A 21838-nucleotide genomic window follows, 5' to 3' on the forward strand; every position below is an offset into this window, starting at 1 on the left:
GCTCTACCTTAGATGTTGTAGCACCCCTTAAACACAAAATAGAGAGACAGAAAAAGCTCGCACCGTGGTACAATGATCAAACTCGTACCTTAAAGCAGTTAGTACGAAATTTAGAGCGTAAATATCGATCAACTAAACTGGAAGTGTTTCACTCTGCGTGGAAAGACAGTCTTGTTAAATATAGAAAAGAACTTAATAAAGCCCGCTCAGCATATCTGGCCTCACAGATCGAGATAAATAAAAATAATCCTAGAGTTCTCTTTAGTGTTATTTCCAAATTAACTAAAAACCAGGCAGGTACTGAACCTCAGATTCCAGCCATTTACACCAGCAACGATTTTATGGACTTCTTCAATAGTAAAATTGAAAACATTCGGGATAAAATTAAACAGATAAATATTACATCCTCTCTATCATCTGGTCTGGCTGATCTAGAACAAAACTCTGTTACTGAAGTTAGGTTGGAAGTCTTTAACCCACTTCCACAGCTAGAACTAGAGAAAATTATCTCCTCTTCAAACAGCACAACCTGCACACTTGATGCTGTTCCCACAAAATTATTAAAACAGGTACTGCCAGATATAATTAAACCTCTGTTAATGATAGTAAACTCATCGCTCGCCCTGGGCCATGTACCCAAAGCCTTTAAAACAGCTGTAATTAAACCTCTGATCAAGAAACCAAATCTTGATCCTAGTGTACTGTCTAACTATAGACCTATTTCAAACTTACCCTTTATTTCTAAGATTTTAGAAAAAGCTGTAGCCCAACAACTTTGCTCTTACCTGCAAAGAAACCAGATCTATGAAAAATTTCAATCTGGATTTAGGCCTTATCATAGCACTGAGACAGCTTTAGTTAGAATAACAAACGATCTACTTATAGCCGCCGACCAAGGCTGTGTTTCCTTACTCGTACTTCTCGATCTGAGCGCAGCCTTTGATACAATAGATCATACTATCCTTTTAGAAAGACTAGAGAACATGGTCGGTGTAACCGGAACTGCCTTAGCATGGTTTAAATCGTACTTAACCGATCGCTATCAGTTTGTGAGGATAAATGATATGTCTTCCAGTTATACCAAGGTAAGATATGGAATTCCACAAGGCTCTATATTAGGACCGTTATTATTTACATTATATATGCTCCCACTGGGCAAAGTTATTAGAAAACACAATGTGAATTTTCATTGTTATGCGGATGACACGCAGCTCTTCATATCAGCCAAACCTGATGACAGAGTGAGATTAAAGAAAATCGAGGATTGTGTAGAAGATGTAAAATCATGGATGTCGCACAACTTCCTCCTATTAAATAGTGATAAAACAGAAGTTCTCCTATTAGGCCCCAAAGCTGCTAGAAATAAATTATCAGACTTAATGCTAAATCTGGCTGACTACTCAGCCACCCCTGGTTCAGCAGCTAAAAACCTTGGAGTTATCATAGATTCAGATCTAGCATTCGATAAACACATATCTAATGTTACTAGAACAGCTTTTCTACACCTCCGTAACATCGCCAAGCTAAGAAATGCCCTATCACTGCATGACGCAGAAAAATTAGTACATGCCTTTATTACCTCAAGGCTAGATTATTGTAATGCGCTACTGTCTGGATGTTCCGGCAGTAACTTAAATAAACTTCAGCTAGTTCAAAATGCTGCAGCCAGGGTCCTTACTAAAACTAGAAAATTTGACCATATTAGTCCAGTACTATCAGCACTGCACTGGCTTCCAGTCAAATTCCGCATAGACTATAAAATTCTCCTGTTAACGTATAAAGCCCTACACGGACTCGCTCCTGAGTATTTACAAGACCTCATCTCCTGTTATGAACCACCGCGATTACTCAGATCTCAGGGTGCTGGTTTATTAGTAGTGCCTAAAATTCAGAGGAGCTCTGCAGGAGGAAGAGCTTTCTCTTATAAAGCGCCTCAACTCTGGAATAATCTCCCCGAATATGTTCGGGACTCAGACACAGTCTCAATCTTTAAGTCTAGACTGAAAACTTACTTGTTTAGTTTAGCTTTTGGTAATTAATGTTTTTCCCTTTAGATAAGGCTGCAGATTCAGGGGTTCATGGACAGAGGAAATTGTGGTAAACTGAGATGCTGGTGCTGTTGTTCTCCCACTGCACACGGTCACTCAGGTTTGTGGACGGTGGAGTGGGTGGATGCTGGTGTTTCAGGGTGCCTCCATGTCTATGTTACCTTCTGGCTCTCTGCCTTTAGTTAGGCTGTTTTATTCAGTTCTGCCGGAGTCATTTGCCACACTCTGATAATATTTTATATTCTCTGTTTTACATAAATCCAGTCAGAACTAATTCCATCTCTCTGCTTTCCTCCGAGTTACTGACTGCCCACCTGTCTGACCCGATACCGATGTTGGACCCTCAGGCTCTCGCGTCTCCTGTCCGGCCAGACTGATGGAAGTTTCTGAAGTCAGCTCTTCTCCACCACCACCACAGATCAGCTGCTCATCGACCATCTTACTCTCCACTACAGATTACATCCAAGCCATTAGTGGCGCTATTACACTCCTGAGTACATAAAACCTATATAGATGTATAAAAGACTTTTTAAATTTCTATTTAAAAGCCGTTTGACCAGTGGTAGGATGGTCCCCCCTTTAATGTGAGTCTTGGTCCTCCCAAGGTTTCTTCCTCCTCCTGCAGCTCTGAGGGAGTTTTTCCTTGCCTCCGCGCTCACTGGGGGTTCTGTATTCTGTATTTTCTATGTGTAATGTTTTGCCTGATTCTTTGTCCTGTAATCATGTTTCTGTAAAGCTGCTTTGTGCCAACACCTGTTGTAAAAAGCGCTATACAAATAAATTTGATTTGATTTGATTTGATTTAGTAAAACCAATCATTATCACCAATCAGTATAACCAAAACCAATCAGTATAGGGAGACACCGCCCATGTAGGTGATGACTACAGGACATAGGAAAGTTCTTTAATGTACTCACTAGACTGCAGTGTGAAACCAAATACACTAGTGCATCTCTTTATAAAATAAAATAAATAAAAATGTCATTGAAAAGATACTTGATTTCTGTAATTCAGTTTAAAACGTGAAACTCAATCATTAACAACAAACTAAATAAATGCTTAAAATTGATCACTGTGTGTAATAGATCTATAAAATACACGACTTTCACATGTTTCACACTGTAACAAAGGCCCAAACCTTGGTCCAGTCTTATACCTGTGAAAACTCTTTAGAACAGGAAAATATATAATTTTGTTTAAGCCAGAGAACTGTTTCCTCAAAAGGGCAACCAAACATGATAAAGTAATCCAAACATGCCACACGATTCAATTTTCTTCCATTTTTCTTTTTTTAACCCTCAAAACTATCTAGCAAAAGGAAAATAAATTAGTCACAATGTAGCTATTGATATGAACCTAAATTAATATGCATGAAGACTTATTCCAACAAGTCAACCCAACAATTTATGTTAAAGTTTTAGCATTTTAGTTAATTCTGACTCTATATAGTGACTTTCCTAAAATAATGTTTTGGCAAAATTGACTTTTTTTCTTTTTTAGTATACATTTTATTCTATAAAAAGTTAGGAAAGCTAGAAATGCTATTTTGGTACTGCTAATATGTTAACTGCTATCTGTCTTTTTAATCAATATTTTCCAAATTTAGAATTAGGGTTGTTTCTGGTTGGTTCTGCTGCTCGACTATATAATAACGGTCATTTTCACCACTAACTAATAATAAAATGATAAATAATAATAATGATAAATATACTTAACACTGGTGTGTGGTATAACAAAATTGCCTTAAATGTTCAAGGTATCAAATAAAGAACAAAATGAATAATAATGATTAAAATGACAATGTTTTATTATCAATTTTAGTGCAGGTGGTTAAGAAGAATAACAGCTTGCAAACATTAGTTAACCTAGCTAACTTAACAATACCTTTAGCTTTAATGTTAATACTACATAATGTGAAACAAGGAACCAACAATGTTGTAAAATTCATATGTTGATGATTCTTACCAAAAAGCTAGCCTTTAAAACTAGCGGAAGCACAGAAGTAATTAGCGGTCTCTCTGATATTGGTAAAAAGTGAGTTTAGGGGCAGAGAAAATCATAATTAACACTTGGCGATTGCAGGTTTGTATTTACCATCTCTTTACAGACAGTAAAACCCAACAGATGAGTCTCTATCCAATGTTTAATTTGGCAATAGTCAAACTGACTGTTAACTCAGTTATTTTATTAACTGAAATGTAACTTATTATAACTTTTTTGCTGTGTAGGTTCTGTACATTGAGAATGTACAGACCAGATGGCAAAACATCTTTTACAAACTCCCCCTTTGTTTGCAGTGACTCAGTTTGTTTGGTGTTTGTGCTTAACAGACTCCATTACTAAAAACCTGCTCCATATTAGCCTTATTAATATTTTACATTCTTTGTAAAATAACACTACCCATCAGAAGTTAGTCAGGTTTGAATTTATTTGGGTCTTTTTTTTAAGCTAAATACTGAAACACTTACATACAGCAGCCTCATGACACTCTCAAACAGAGGTGACAGTACCATTTAGCCCAGTTATAGGGGAGTTTCCCGCTTTTGGGAGTGGAACATACCATTTGTGAGCTGGGGTGGGGGGAAATAATGTTGTCTAGTTGTTTCTGCTGTGTTTTTTGCTAGGAAAATTATGTTTGTGCTTCTGCGTTTATACTGTGCTTTATTGTTCATAATGTTTGAGTTTTACTGCATTTTCATTCATTTATATATTTGAAAATTGAGTTTACTGAAGGTACTTGGATTGGGCGCTTTTATGAGGATGAGCTTTATGAAAAGAGAGTTCTATATATATCTATAGTTTCTTGTAGTGATGGCAAATGTGGGGCTTTTAGATATTTGTTTGGCAAATTATGAGCAATAAATACATTAAATTAAATAAAGCAATGCAACGTGTGTAAGTTTTCTCCACAAAAAAAAAAAACAGTTATAATGCTTTGCATCTCTTAAAATTTATCAACGTTGGGCTGTTCTTGCAACACAGTTAAGAAACATTTATAAACATTTTAGCACTAAACATTCTGATTTCAAATCATCTGATTGGGCATGTCCCAAAACATGCAAAAATCTTGGAAATGTTTCAAACCTGTCTAACGAAACCTGCTTTGGGACAGTCAAGTGGCTTTTCTTTTATTTTGATACAGACTTCGAAACAGTGTATCAAAACACTGTGATTCAAATTAATTGATCCAGTCCGAGTTTGACATCACTATTGGTTCCCTGGTTGGTTCTTTGGTTGGTTGCTTATTTGAATTAATAATATATGAACCCTAAAACCAAAAATAAAAAAGAATAAATAAATAAAAAAGAGAAAAGTAAAAGTCTGTCTGAGTGAACTTTCTGCTGCCAAAATAAATGTTGGAAGGGCTCTGTTCCTCAGACCACAATATTTTAGACTATTTTTTTTACATTAAATTAAAATGTAAAAACTAATAAAAATCTTTATTTAGATGAGTATTTAATAATTTATTAAGCCACAGAAAATAAATTGACTTAAAATTTAACAGAAAAAATGATCTCTCCCTAAATGTTGGGATATTATGGCTATTTTTATAACTAGCCTATGTTTTTTGTAAATAGGCTATTTTGTAAATAGAATAAATAAAAAAAAGAGAAAAGTAAAAGTCTGTCTGAGTGAACTTTCTGCTGCCAAAATAAATGTTGGAAGGGCTCTCCTCAGACCACAATATTTTTTACTATTTTTTTTTACATTAAATTAAAATGTAAAAACTAAGAAAAATATTTATTTAGATATATAAATAATTTATTAAGCCACTGAAAATAAATTAATAAATTGAAGATTTTACAGAAGAAAAAAAAACTTCTCTCCCTAAAGGTTGGGATATTGTGGTTATTTTTGTTGGGCTCAAATGTCCATAGGGTCCTGGCTTTTTTGTATAATATATTTTACATCAATAAATGTGAGTATGCAGAAATCCATTACCAGTATCCAAAAAAACATATAACTGCATAACCACCCTTTTAGGTTTTGCATATTAGGCTATATCTTGCCAGCTCTTTTTATGCCTATATAACAAGGTAGAGGGCGCTTGTGTGTTCTTTTAAAAGCCTTTCATTGTGTGATCAGCAGTGTACAAATAACAGCCAGGCTTATCCTTGCTTCCTCAGATAGCGCTGGCCTCCAGCTCTATGGACTTATTGTGATGATACAGAATAATGGTCTAACCAGCCAGACTCCAGAGTACCACATTTAGCCCTGCAGCAGTTTTCACTAATCAGATCTATGAATAAACACTTGTTTGCGTACGTTGCTATCAACAGTGGTATCAAACCCACGATCAACTTCCTCATAAGTGCACGACAGTTGGAAACCTCTAAATCTTAATATGTGTTTAAAGATCTGAAAAATATTTACACTATGAACATTTATATATTTTCTACCACTGGTTTTAGGAAAATCATCTTTTTGTCCAGTACAACATCCTGACTTCATTAATTTTGCTCTTGTTGTTTTTGCTGTATGCAATCAAATTCTCTCACTAATGCACCAAAATCTAATAGAAACGTGTCCCTGGACAGTATAGACAGTTACTCCTACCATAGCAAAAAAAATTCATTTTAATACCCCTGATTTTCAAATAAATAACAACTTAACAGGTGTCTCAACATTATTGACCAAATAGTGTACAGATTTTATGCTAAGGAAAGGCTTTTTACAAGCTTTTGCTGTGAGGATTTGATTGCATTCAGCAACAAAAGCAATATTTGTGAGGTCAGGATGTTGAACAAATACCACTCCAACTCATCTTCAGCTACCCAACACAGCACAAAAGTATTAGATGAAGAAATACAAGCTATTTTAAAGCATTTTTATTGGTCCATTCATCAAGACATCATGCAATATTGACAATATAAAGAACAACTGCATACAGATTCACAATATGTCAAGACTAGTGTTGTCAGGCGTAAAAAAAATCATCTAATTATTTACATGATCTGTGATTAATTAATCTAAATTAATTGCATGTATCACTTTTTGCTATGAATTCTTTTTTTTTATTAGATGAATTAACTTTTTTAAGAGGCATGACATACCAGACATCTGTTGGTAACAATATAACCTGAATGAAACAAATACATTAATATTCCCTTCGCCTTTTATTCTACCTCTCAAACACTATGTGCCAAAAGAAAATCAGGCAACATTTTGTTATTGTTAGTAGCAAAATTATCAAATTCATGTCCAGTTTTACAGGATTTTAGGCAAGCGGATGGCTGTGGCTTTCGTGACACATCACATATATACCAGCCTTTACACCACTCTCATCCAGTTACTGAGACAAACAAGCTTGTGCATATCATAATCAGTTTAATGCCACCTTCTTCTTTTAGAATATGAAAGCACATCATTGAGGCGCTATATTGTCACTGTAGTGTCCTTTCTGACCCTTTTACTTTTGTGCATTATTTTTTTTTCTGTTATTAATTAGTTGAAATGAACTTAGACTGCCATAGACAAAACTGCCATAGACAAAACAATTGTGAAAAGCAGCAAAAATAAAGATGCAATTATTGTTTTGTAACTGGTAATATCAGTATATCAGTTACTTATTTTCCTGTGATACAGTTTGTTCATTGTAAAAAGGATAATACTGTGTTGTTAGAGGAAATTGCACAAAGTGATAGTGGAGAGCAAACCACTTCCCATAACTATATCTCCATCATCTCTTAGCAAATAGTAAGTGAAACTTAACTTCATAAGTCTGTGGTGAGACTGGAAGATGCAAAAAAGTCTTTTTTGAGAGAATGCAGTTCATAATCCTTGTGTCACTTCTCTGTTATCTGAGGTGTCAGCAGACACAGTTTCTATTGTTTCAGTGCATACATGCAAACTGGCTATAGACTAAATTTGAATTTTGAACTTGTAGGTCTGAGAGAGAACCAACGTCTGACTTTTGATGGAGCACTACGTTCAGCAAGCAGACACAACAGGAACTCAGGTAAGACAGACTTTTGTTTTCATTCTTTTGTTTCTTTTTTTTATTTCATAAAAACTTTCCATTAAATTTAGTTTGGTGACATTTTACTGTAGGCCAGTGTTCATACGGCATCACAACACTTACACTATAACTCTATGACCAAATGTCTGTGCACACTTCTTCTAATGAATGCTTTGTAAGGACCCTCCACAACGACATAAACATGAATCTGTCGGCACCATGCCAATTCCAATTCCAGGTGTGGGCTAGAGGGGTACACGTGCTCCAGCATTGAGCTGTGGAGCAATGAATTGTACTGTTTTCTGTATGCTCCATCCAATAATTTTGGTTGGGATATGTTGTGGAGTTAGGAATAAGGTGGGTGGTGATCATCCAACACACAGAGGCAGTTACTCAAGCAAATACCCTTTATTTACAGTGAGGAAAATAAGTATTTGAACACCTTGCGACTTTGCATGTTCTCCCACTTAGAAGTCATGGAGGGGTCTGAAATTTTTATCTTAGGTGCATGTCCACTGAGATAGACATAATCTAAAAAAAATCCACAAATTACAATGTATGATTTTTTTTTATAATTTATTTGTGTATTACTGCCGCAAATAAGTATTTGAACACCTGCCAATCAGCAAAAAAAAATGGCCCTCAAAGACCTGTTATTGCACCTCTAAAAAGTCCACCTCCACTCCATTTATTATTCTAAATTAGAAGCACCTGTTTGAGGTCATTAGCTGCATAAAGACACCTGTCCACCCCACACAATCAGTAAGACTACAACTACTAATATGGCTGTCCAAAGACAAAATTGTAGACCTCCACAAGGTTGTAAAGGGCTATGGGGCAATTTCCAATCAGCTTGGTGGGAAAAAAAAAATCAAGATGAAAATTTCAGACCCGTCTATGGTTTTTAAGTGGGGGAACTTGCAAAGTCGCAGGGTGTTCAAATACTTATTTCTCACTGTTTAATACAATAAAGTAGTGATGGCAAACCGAGGCTTTCTGAAGCACTGAAGCCTTTTTCCTAATTGTATCGAAAAAAGGTTCATTACTCGGAGCTTCATAACACAGTGGACATCAGCGGCACCTGGTGGGCAAAACCTGAAAGTGCTTTGTGTATTTAAAGGACGAGGGGCGTTTTTTTTGTCTTTTTACAGTTTTTAAACCTGTTCCAGTGCATTTACATGACATTTGAGGTTTAAATAAAAACTGAAAAAAGGAAATGGAAGAATACTTTGATGTCTGGATAATTTAATGCATTATATTAAAAGACATAACTGTAATATATTTTTAATTAATATATAATACACTTAGAATGTACCTTGATAAGGCACACTGGAGAAACTACACTTGTAATTCTAATTGCATTCACATTGTTGCTTTTTTCCCTTCACCATGTTATTAATCTGTTAATATACCAAATTTTAAAATTATATTATTCACTATTATTCACATCTTTCCAAGCAGGGTTTGTAACATGTTTACATGTAACACTAGTCCATTGCCTATTTTTCCATAGGCAAGGCTCATGTAGATATGCTGCATGGGGGATATGGAAGAATTTGATGAAAGAAATGTATGCTCATAAAGGTGAAGGTGCTTGTGTAAGGGGCAGGGGGCACATATTTAATGGACGTGGTTATGTACATGTGTAATTTAGTTTTTATTTAGGAATAAAAAATTTTCCACAGTGCTGGGGTTCAGTTGGTTATTTCAAAATATGTTGTCATAAGGCAACACTTTTACTGGATGTATGCCATGACAGTACACACATTGAACTATGAGGATATATATATATATATATATTTATATATATATATATATATATATATATATATATATATATATATATATATATATATTTATATATATATATATATATATATATATATATATATATATATATATATATATATATATATATATATTTATTTATATATATATATATATATATATATATATATATATATATATATATATATATATATATATATATATATATACATAATTATTGTACACTCTTACAGAACTAATAAAATGCCATATGTCTAAAAGGCATAGTTTTCTTTCAAAGTTTATATTTTCTAAATAATAATTTTCTACCTTATTTGATGGCAAAAGTTCAAAGTGTTCCCAAACTTCAGAACGGCCTCTTTTTCTTACTGGTTCCATTCTAATATTTTATTATCTACTATCTATATCTTATCTATCTATCTAAATATGATCTATCTATATCTTATCTTATCTTATCTATCTATCTATCTATCTATCTATCTATCTATCTATATATCTATCTATCTATCTCTCTCTCTCTCTCTCTCTCTCTCTCTCTCTCTCTCGCTCTCGCTCTCTCGCTCTCTGTCTCTGTATCTCCGCTAACAACCCTCGAACTGCGCGCCAGGATTTGCCGCTTTTGAATCTTTCCCTGAAGCAGTCACGTGGTTGTGTGCCGAAATGAAGCTTCGGACGTCATTGGTCACGTGATCTTTGTAGAACGAATCAAGCATCGGCTCAGTGATTTACGGAGCCCGGGAGGGGCCGTGGATAAAAAAAATAATTAAATCGAGTGAACGATGTAGCAGTTCGTGCTCACGTTTTCTTTAATTCGAGTGAACGATTTGCAATTCGTGCTCACGATTTCTTTAATTCGTGCTCACGATTTCTGTAATTCGTGCGCACGATTTCTGTAATTCGAGTGAACGATTTCTGTAATTCGTGCTCACGTTTTTATGCGCAATAAGACAAGAAGCTCGGAGGGAAAGGAGCATTTTCTCTCTTGATCTGTTACAGGGGTGCAGTAATGATAATCAGTTATCTACCTTTATAACCTGCTGTTATTAATGCACTAGTGTTACAGTTAGATGTACAGTACAGTGAGCAGATTTTGCCTGGTGGTGGAATCTCTACAGCGCGTGGGGGAGAGCCGTCCGCGGCATCGGTTCCCCCGCCGCCAGACACCTGCCGCGCGCGCAGGTCTTCACGGAGCTTATTTACCAACAATGTAGACAAATACAGTCAATTCCAGTCATGATTAAAGGAAACAAACATTACTAATGCAGGATAACTGTGTGTTATTAAAACCAGATCAAAACAAAGTTATAATGCAATGTGGAACTGTTTATAATTTCTTATTTTCAACAATAGTATAACGTAAAGAAGTATAATTATATAAATATACAGCTATAAGACTTAGGTCCAAATGTACACTGTAAAAGTTAATAAAGATAATACAAAATTAATGCAAGGTGTGACAGTTGTCTATGAATGGCTCATATAAGAGCTGCTTTAAATATGTAACACTATATAAAATCAAAATAGCTGGTCTAAAATACTATTAATACAATGTATTAAGATATTTAGTAAATAGGCATTTCATATAATAATTTGGATCAATTTGATAATTTATTCCAATATGTTTCCTAAAATAATTAAGTTTCTATATCTGATGAAATGTCCTGAATATCTGCTTATTCTCAAATCACAGTGTCCTGCCCAGAAACATGCCACAAGCTTCAAATAAAAAAAATATAATAATTATAAACTTCTTAAATGTATATTTTCTGAATTATGTGTTTATTTATTATACAAATTATTAAAATATAGATTAAATCTATCATAAAAGTAATAATGATGTAACCAGATTTAAGAAGGTGTGCATTTCCTTGGAGGCTGGCTGAATGTTATTTAGAAATTAATAAACACATTTGCACATTGCATTATAACTTTGTTTTGATCTGGTTTTAATAACACACAGTTGTCCTGCATCAGTAAAATGTTTGTTTCCTTTATTCATGACTGGAATTGACTGTATTTGTCTACATTGTTGGTAAATAAGCTCCGTGAAGACCTGCGCGCGCGGCAGGTGTCTGGCGGCGGGGGAACCGATGCCGCGGACGGCTCTCCCCCACGCGCTGTAGAGATTCCACCACCAGGCAAAATCTGCTCACTGTACTGTACATCTAACTGTAACACTAGTGCATTAATAACAGCAGGTTATAAAGGTAGATAACTGATTATCATTACTGCACCCCTGTAACAGATCAAGAGAGAAAATGCTCCTTTCCCTCCGAGCTTCTTGTCTTATTGCGCATAAAAACGTGAGCACGAATTACAGAAATCGTTCACTCGAATTACAGAAATCGTGCGCACGAATTACAGAAATCGTGAGCACGAATTAAAGAAATCGTGAGCACGAATTGCAAATCGTTCACTCGAATTAAAGAAAACGTGAGCACGAACTGCTACATCGTTCACTCGATTTAATTGTTTTTTTTATCCACGGCCCCTCCCGGGCTCCGTAGTGATTCGAACCAATGCGTGTCGTTTTTTCAACACACGCCTCGAAGCTTCAGGTTCAAGGGTAGCATCACTACAATAAAGGGCTATAACTAATGCTTATTGGAATAGCTTTTTACACGTACATACACAGATCAGCCATAATGTTATTTAGATCCCATCATACTGCATAGACAGCTCTAATCAATTGAGCAGCGTTTAAAAAAAACCCAGTCCACGCGGACACGCCATACCACTCAAAAACACTAAAATGAACAGGATTCTCTAGACATTCGTAAGGTTTCTCGCCAGTCCTCAGCAACAACTACTTCATTTTTTTAATTATTCCACCTGGTGTTTGTTTGTCCAGGCCTGGTCCAGAATCTTCATTCACGGTAAGGTTTGTACCTCCGGACAGGAGGATCGGAAAAAAAATTGCACGCAGCTAATTTTAGTGCCTTCGCTGTATTCGGTAATGTGAGAGAAACATTAAATTAAGCTGTGAACGTGTTAATAATCCACAAATTGCAGAGAGAACAGAACCAATCCAGGCGCTGTCCCTGTTTCAGACTTTACGATCACGTAGTTTATGGTTTATACTGATTACAACACACCTGATCCAACTAACATTAATCAACTAACAGCTAGCTTATTAACTATCTGCCCGAGCTGAGTGATATGCAGCAGTAAAAATAGCAGAACTGAGATACTCCTGAACCTCAGAGCTGAAACTGAAAAACAGTCAAACACTTACCATAAAAAGTGGGTTTAATGTGGGTTTTCTTTCCACTGAAACCTGTTAGAAAGGACAAATCTTTACCTGGCCTATTGTACTAAAACAACGAGCCAGACACACAAACATCTCTATTTTTTCACTGCATAATCAGACCTAATCAGACTCTTCATCATATCAACAAATCACTGTGCTATAACCCACATTACTGGCCCGCTGTAAAATCCAGAGAGGCTGGGGAGTGAACAGGCTGGATGAGGAGGTCTAGCAGCAGTAAATGATGTATTTTGAGTTTGCTGGTGTAGCTGTTCTGTTAGTATAATCAGGGTGGTGTTGGATCAGTATAATTAGAGCTCATACCGATAGAGTAACGCGTAGAACAGCCAAACACGCCACTGTCACTCCTCTCAGCTACACTGGTAAAACGTGCTCCAGTGTTTAAAGCTGGTTCTGAGTAATTACCTGCTGCCTGGTTAGTGTGACACTCTCAGTTCGCATCAGAGAGGGCAGTTAGTGAATTAGTTGGAACAGCTGTAAACATACGGCCGGTGTTCTGTCGAGTTATGCTACCCATCGATATGTGCTTAATTAAGGCACTGCACATGCGCCAACCAACATTTTTTATGATTTCATGATTATTTCTTAAGTTTTTATTGGGAACATTAAACAACCTGCTTGAATGTTTAATATAACTGTAAATATCAGTCAAAAATAGCAGTAGAAAGTAAAAAAAATATCTGATTTATAAAGTTTATAGACACGTATATGACCTTAACTTTTTACCTTACCTGATATATTGATTTAGCCTATCCACATATCATACCTAGGGTCTTGCTGGGAGTATTTTCTAATATGGTGTCTAATATTTTTGTATTTTTACCTTTTTAAAAATTAAATACTACTTGGGTAGCACTGTTTGACAGGGGAGCACAACTCGGCGGAACACCGGAGTTCACTAGTGTCGTGCCGAAAAAAGTCCCCTGCGGATCTCTGCAGCTAATGTAAACAAAAAGCAGACACATGCGCAGACTCGCTGTGTGACGTCAGCGTTTTCAGAAGGCTCCGTTTTCCCCGTCCACGCGGCTCCGCTGCTAGTTTTGGAAAAGCTCCGTTTTCAGTGACCGAAAACGCCGTTTTCGTGTGAAAGGAAGGCCAAAATGGAGACAAACCCTAATGTTAGCAGGTGATGCTTTAAGATGTGTAAGCTCTAGAGTGTGACCACCATGAAGTGAGCCTATGGTTTGGAGATGTTCTGTCCCAGCTGACTAGCCATCACAGTTTGATTCTGGTCAAAGTGTCTCAAAGTCATAAGCTTGCTATATACAGAGGTTGGCAAGTGTCAAACTAAAAGTACTTTGTTACTATACTTAAGAAGATTTTTTTAAGTATTTTAAATTCTGTGCTTTACTTGAGTATTTCCATCACATTTCTGTTTTTACTTGTACAAAATCTGTTCATTTTACTCTTATTTTTTTCACTACACTGCTGGTGAGAGTATCCAGATGTCTGAAGAGTATAATGCATCTAGAAGCTACAACACAGAATTATAAATATGCTGCCTGGTGCTGTGGTCTATTGCTAGTTTACAATAGTTTTAACGTTTTAAACTTAAAATGCTGTTTAAAAAGCACACTCATGACACCCTTTTTTATTTCGCACCCGTTTTCGTTTTCCACCTATTTTCGTAAATGCAACTGTTTTCGTTTTCCACCTCTTTTTGTAAATCCATCTGTTTTCGTTTACACCTCTTTTCTTAAATGCACCCGTTTTCGTTTTCCACCTCTTTTCGTAAATCCACCTTTTTTCGTTTTGCATCCGTTTTCCACCTCTTTTCGTGTTTTACCGCTTTTCTTAAATGCACCCGTTTTCGTTTTCCACCTCTTTTTGTAAATGCAACCGTTTTCGTTTTCCACCTCTTTTCTTATATGCACCCATTTTTGTTTTCCACCTCTTTTCGTAAATCCAACCGTTTTCGTTTTGCACCTGTTTTGTAGCTCCAACCGTTTTCGTTTTGCACCATGTAAATTCCACCCGTTTCTGACTCGTTATACTCGTTTTCCACCCGTTTTGTTCCTTGCCATTTTGGGGGTATTTCTCTATTATCCGTTTTTACCACACAAGGTTTGATTAGTGTATTTTTACATAAAGATTTTTTTGGTGAAAACTTAGGTGTTCAGCCAGGTCTAAATACAAAAGCAAAAGCATAAAAAAAGAAAAAAACACTCCAGGAAAAATCTGTAAAATTAAGAAAATGAGAATGGTGTGGGCATAATTTTAATATTCAAATAAATGCATGCATGGCACTGCACACAGCCTTGTGACAGAGAGGTTGCAATTTTTTTGTTGTTAAATTTGAATTGCCGTTGTGATTTGCAGATATTTAGGGTTTTCTAAAGTTGTGAAATCTGCAATGGAGTTATTAGCTCAAATTTAGGCTGTCTCTCAAATGTAAGAAACACTGACTTGATGCCTTGCTGCCCACACTATCTCACTTAGAAGGCAGTGTAGCAATGAATGCCTCTGTATCCAAATAAAAAGAGAACCATACGTCCTCGCTAAAGTATGGACAGCTCACAGCTAGATAAGAGTGCTTAGCTGTGTTGTCATTATGCATTAGCATTGTAGCCCAAACACTCAACTTGGACTCAGATATGATAGGGTACCTTTGTGCCTCAGATTTTTTTTGTGCATTTTAGACAAAGTGTAACTTAAATGACTGCCTGTTCAAATAAATGAAAAGAAACCTAGCCCTATGTATTTGGATGGTCTTGTTTCTTTTTTCTGACTTTGCCCTGAATCCTGAGGTCTGTACTGAAGTGTGAAGCATGCTTTTTGTGTACCATTACACCTCGACTACATACAGTTTAATATACTTTATGATTATTTTCAAAGTAATGCTTACAGTTGGAAACAGACAATTGTATCAAGAACATTATAAGTTAGCAAAAAAAAGGTTCATTACTTCCATCTTGATATCAAATATGTCAAAATATATCATTATATATATCAATACTTACCTACACGTATACAACATGTATGTACACACAAGGATACGCCCAATTCTTTATGATATATTTGCATATATATACACAAATCAGATTCTCAAATAAGTGTTCCCTTTTCAAATGCTTCTAAGCTTCTAAGGAAATACTGACATATGTTTCAGTGCTGATTTAGTCAGTCCATGCTTGACCTCAAAATTTGTCCTCTTATCTCCCAAAAAGGATGTATTTTCTACTTATCTCAGTTTGCATCCTGCTGGGTGTCAGAGCAGCTGTACGCCATGTGTAGCATCGTCTACTAAACACTTTACTACAGTGTATTTTTGGCTCCAGGGTCGTCAGTGCCGAAGACATTATTAGGTGCTTCGTCCTTGTTTTTCTCCTCGTCTGGGGACAGCGATAAGATCCTAGCAGTATTTCTCTCCTCTCTGAAAAATAACAGTAATAAAAACCACACGCTGTCTCCCTGCGTCAGCACTCGTTCTTGGCTGCAGCTCCAGCCAAATTCTCGGCCGTCTTACTTTTGAGGTTTGTCACTCTTTGCTGTGAGCAGTACAGAGATGATTGAAATTTAGGTGTTCACAGAAAAATGTTATTTTCTGTCTCATATTCCGAAATTACTATTTGTGTAACCTTAGTAAAACAGTCAGGTTTTTGTGGTGAAAAGGAATCATTTGACCAAAATTGCTAACAGTAATATGGCTAACAAACTATGAATCCTAGCATTCATATACCGCTCTGGAAAAAAATAAAAGATCACTTAAAATTATGAATTATGAAAGTTTCTTTGATTTTACCAAACTGAAAAGTCCTGGAATATAATCAAGAGGAAGATGGATGATCACAAGCCATCAAACCAAACTAACTTGTATGAATTTTTGCAGCAGGAGTGACATAAAGTTATCCAAAAGCAGTGTGTAAGACTGGTGGAGGAGAACATGCCAAGATGCATAAAAACTGTGATTAAAAACCAGGGTTATTCCACCAAATATTGATTTCTGAACTCTTAAAACTTTATGAATATGAACTTGTTTTATTTGCATTATTTGAGGTCTGAAAGCTTAAATCATTTTTTTTTATTATTTCAGCCATTTCTCATTTTCTGCAAATAAATGCTTTAAATCACAATATTTTTATTTGGAATTTGGGAAAAATGTTGTCCGTATTTTATAGAATAAAACAACAATATTTATTTTACTCAAACATATATCTATAAATTGCAAAATCAGAGAACCTGATTGTGATTTCTTAATTTTTTCCAGAACTGTAAAGTAACTTTTGATAGTTTATTAGTAATCTCAAAAATTGGAATAGAAACATAAAAATTATACATAAATAAATTAAATAAAGGCAAGTTTTTAAATCAACATACCAGCTTCATCTTGTCACATGATAAATAATATTTTACCATATAAAGATCTGTTGTGCTGATAGAAATGTGTGCAGGAGTGAATCAGACTGGACAAACTGGGCAGACAGTGGAAACATTGCTTTGCTTATGTCTGGTGCTTAATGCTGCTCTGCAAACACTGCAAAAATGAAGTCAGTCTCTGTTCCAATAAAAGGGGCAGGGCTACAAAATGAGTAGGTTTGTCAGTCTCCAGCTCTGGTCTCAAATCTGCACACTTGTCACTGCAATTCAAAACCATGACAGACAATTTTGGCTTCATTTTTATAGAACAAAAGGGAAAGAAGCTACAGCATCCATGTTTTGTACGGTCATTGGGATGAACTCTCTTTACACAGCAGGGAGTTTTCAAGATTTCACATTTGCACATTTCCCAACAGGGTACCCATGAGTCATGCAGCACTGTGATGAGTTTGCACTTTCGCCAGATTCTAGTGAATTCTCACAGCACGGAATACCCTGAAAACAAACAAATCAAAGCAGCTCATTCCTAAAATTATGCAAGGCACCCATCTCTTTCTTGGCTATAACAACCTGATCATATTGTTGACACTGGACATGGCTGCCAAAAAATCCAAGAAAATTAAAAACATACATTTTGCCTTGTTCTTGCAGCATGTAGCACTTTCATATTTCCTACAAAGTGGAATGGGCTGTATTAACCATCCAGGCACCTTGTTTATCTTGCATGAAAACACTATTAACCAGTGAAACCATTTTTAATGGTGTGGAGCAGCAATCCATTGTTAAGATGGAAATTTGAATTTAGCAATAAAAAGTATATGTCCAGATCTTTGTGGACATCCATTCTTTTGTTGCAGTCATTGCTTTTGTCCCCTAATGCAATGTTCATCTTGAAATATTCACAGGAATACTCCAAATTCTACTAGAAAGCCTTCTTAGTAGAACAAATGCTTGAAGAAACAGTGAATTAGCAGGTGCCCTAATACTTTTGTCCATATGGTATACGTCATTTATGATGTTACAGATGTAGAATACTATATCCTAAACCACTGAGACCATGGAGGACATTCCCCAGTAAACACCACCATTCCACCACTGAATGTTATATTGTGCCAGAAAAGTACCTGACCAGCCAATGTAGCACCCCAGCTTTAGATTGATATACTGTAGCCTGTAGTTCTTTAGTTAGTCTTCACTTTCTTTGACACCTTTCCATACTGTATACAGTACTTTTATAGCAGTTATCAAATAGTTAATGAAAAATGTCTTACGATTAATAGTTAACAGTACATCTAGGGTTTGAGCAGTTAATTTTGTTTTAAAACACAAATAATAACCTATAACCTAACCTATTATCTCGTGTGCTTGTTTGTAGGATCTGCCCTAAGATCTGCTGAAGAATCTGCCAAAGGATCTGCAATAAGATCTGACATAAGATTTGCTGAAGGATTTGCTATAGGACTTGTCATAAGTTCTGCCAGAGAATCTGCCAAAAGATCTGCTACAAGGCCTGCCACAGGATCTGCCATAAGATCTGCTAGAGGATCTGACACAAGACCTGATCTGACATAAGATCTGCCAGAGTATCTGCCACAAGATCTGCCTTAACATCTGCTAGAGGATCTGACACAGGATCTGCCAGATCATCTACTGGAGGATCTGCCCTAAGATCTGGCAAAGGATCTGTTTGAGGATCTGCTATAGGTTCTGTCAAAATCAGCTGAAGGATTCACCATAGGATCAGTTAAACCCACTTCAGAGATGGATGGACTAAACATCTCCAAAGTCAGCTGTAACCACTCGGATAAGTACAAGTACCCAACCTATTCTGCAGTGTTTAGCATGGTCTTTGTATTTGGTCTTGTAGGAAATGCCGGTGCAATGTACGTTTTCTGCAAGCTCTCAATCAAGAATCGCCTGTCGACCATCTTCCTTATCCACTTGGCTGCTTCTGACCTCGTCTTTATACTCACCTTGCCCATACGGATTGCCTTTTATGCCACCCATTCTTTGTCTGCAACTGATCCATCGGAATCTTCTGTCCGATCTTCTGCAATGGTCTGGGCCTGCCGTATCTCCACTTACTTGTTTTACATCAGTATGTACTGCAGCATCTTGTTCCTGACAGCCCTGAGTGTCTGCCGTTACTTAGTGCTGGCTGAACGGATACGCCTCCAAAACAGCGAGGCCTGCCGGTGGGCTCGTGGCCTGTGCTGGGGAATCTGGTGCTTTGTGCTGGGAGGAAACACTTTGTACATCCTTCTAACTTATGGTTACAAGTTAGAAGCTGAGGGATGCCTAGAACCTAGTGATGAAGGTTCGTGGAAGTACCTGTATCACCTGAATCTGATAGTCCTGGTGATATGTTTTGTACTTCCACTGACCGTGGTGTTAGTTTGTTACTCGTTGATCATCCACCACATCTTGCAGACAAAGGCAGGCCAGAGGCGGCGGGATGTTTGCCTGGTCTGCTTGGTGCTTTGTATCTTCTGCCTGTGCTTTCTGCCCTACCACATCCAGCGCACACTGCATCTTCACTACATGATGCACAAGGAGAGGGCATGCCAGCTGCTAGCTACCTTGCAGAAGACGGTGGTGGTCACTCTCTGCTTTGCTGCCATGAACAGCTGCTTGGATCCACTCATTTTCTTGTTTGTCGGCCATGGCTTTATACCAGTGGTGAACAAGCTCGTGGCACAATGCGCACTACGAGGACAGTCTCATAGTGGGAATGCTTCTCAAACGAAAGCATGGCTACCAGTAAGTAGAAGCTCCAAAAATGTTAAAGAAGACCAGGCATCTTCTGTGGTATTGGAGTGATACTACGACTTGGCATGGCTTACGGAACTACACAACTGTACATATGACAGATTTTTCCAGATACCTAGAATTCCTGAACTCTTCTTTGGATCTGAAAACCCTGAAACCCTGGGACTAGACTAGTGTGTGTTGCTTCATTGTCGATACAGAGTTACTTTAGCATTCATTCCTTCATATGATTCATATGACTATTAATCCTAAAGCATTTATAAACCAGTTGGGAACCACCAAAATAACCACAAAAGAACCCTATGCTCCATTCTAGGGTTAGTCTTAAACCTCAGGACAAAACTTCCAGGACTTCCAGAATCACCAAATTCTAAGAGAAGGTTGACAAAACAATAGATGTTTCTGCCATATGTTCCTCATTTACTGGAACCAGACAGACTGCAATGATTTGAGAAGGAAATGAGTAGATGAGCTATACTCCTCTACCTAAAACTTGGCTCAGGTCAAAATGATGTTATAACAAAGGGTTAACCATTTCTTGCAAAGAAAAGCAAATTGTCTTCTCAGAATGACAACGGACAGAAAAATGTAGATTGAAAACACTGAAGGACACATAAAAAAAACTGTTATATGATCTATATCTACAGTATATTTACATCAAACTATGTTTTTTTTTCTTCTATGCATATTTCACTGGGAAACTATATGGGATTTCATGAACAATGTTTTCTTGGATAAGCCTGGATTAGTTCTATCAAATGACTTTTGGAGTGCACATGGTTGGTCTCACACAGTGTTCTATCTCATATCTCAAAGAGATGAGTATCTTCTCCCTGCCCACAGCAACAACATGCCCTTTTCTTCACCAGCTTAAGCCTGTTTGAAACTGCATTCCCAAAAAGGTCACGGTTCGATGATGTTAACTTGAGTATGTAAGGTCAAAATGCTTCATCTAAGAACAAATGAAGTACTTTGACTTAGAGTTCTCTCCTGATTATACCTGTGGTTAACTGGAATCACTGGAATGGGTATCATTTAATGAATGTCCGCTAGCCCATCCCTAAGATAGAAGTCTTTTATGCACGGTTAGGCATTCTATAGAAGCTTGTTTTAATCCCAGTCACATTATTCTCATTACCCCAGTGTGGAAACAGTAGAACTTGTGATAAGGTGTAGGTATTCAGTAGAGCTTTGGTTCCTGACTATATTATTTTAAAACAAAGCATTTATGAAAGTAATGTTTTAGGAACTAAGAGCTAGAAACAATGATCTGCTTAGTTCATGCAATATTGCACTATTTGGACAAAACTGTTGGGATCCAGACAGCAGTGGACTCCATTCTGCATCAAGATTTCCACCAGCAGATCCATGCAACAGTCAGGTCTGCTTAGTGGATTTTGCCCAACTGCACTCCGGGTTTAGGGTATAATTTTTACTTGCATACAAAACCATTTTAGTTACTCTTAATTCATGTCCTCTATACAACCTTGAGATGGAGTCAGATACCATATGTGGGTTTAGCGTGGTTAGACAGGACAGGACGAGCAGTAATTCAAACTCAGCGGAAGGATCGACCAACCAACATTCACCAAATCGTGTGAAGCCTGAGGGCTTCAACTACACCTTCTCATTCATTATTTCTTCTAAAATCAAGGGTATTAAAAAAGAGTTTATCCTGCTTTTGTT

At 36.7% G+C, this 21838-nt stretch overlaps 1 protein-coding gene and 1 long non-coding RNA gene across 3 annotated transcripts in view; one reads left to right on the forward strand and one right to left on the reverse strand.

The window, feature by feature from the left end:
- Window positions 1-13603, reverse strand: part of LOC111194509 (uncharacterized) — a 61875-nt gene extending 48272 nt beyond the window's left edge. For both annotated transcript variants that reach the window (XR_007438908.1, XR_002651110.2), the window contains exon 1: window positions 13472-13603. This is a non-coding gene — a long non-coding RNA (uncharacterized LOC111194509). The remainder of the gene's footprint in view (window positions 1-13471) is intronic.
- Window positions 13604-18734: 5131 nt separating this feature from the next.
- On the forward strand, window positions 18735-20298 carry LOC103026539 (cysteinyl leukotriene receptor 1). The gene has a single exon (XM_049479026.1). The coding sequence runs from the start codon at window positions 19145-19147 to the stop codon at window positions 20201-20203; it is 1059 nt and encodes a 352-aa protein (XP_049334983.1). The 5' UTR covers window positions 18735-19144; the 3' UTR covers window positions 20204-20298.
- The last annotated feature ends 1540 nt before the right edge of the window (window positions 20299-21838 follow it).

The sequence above is a fragment of the Astyanax mexicanus genome, chromosome 4 (genome assembly GCF_023375975.1).
Source record: "Astyanax mexicanus isolate ESR-SI-001 chromosome 4, AstMex3_surface, whole genome shotgun sequence".
Taxonomy (NCBI): domain Eukaryota; kingdom Metazoa; phylum Chordata; class Actinopteri; order Characiformes; family Acestrorhamphidae; genus Astyanax; species Astyanax mexicanus.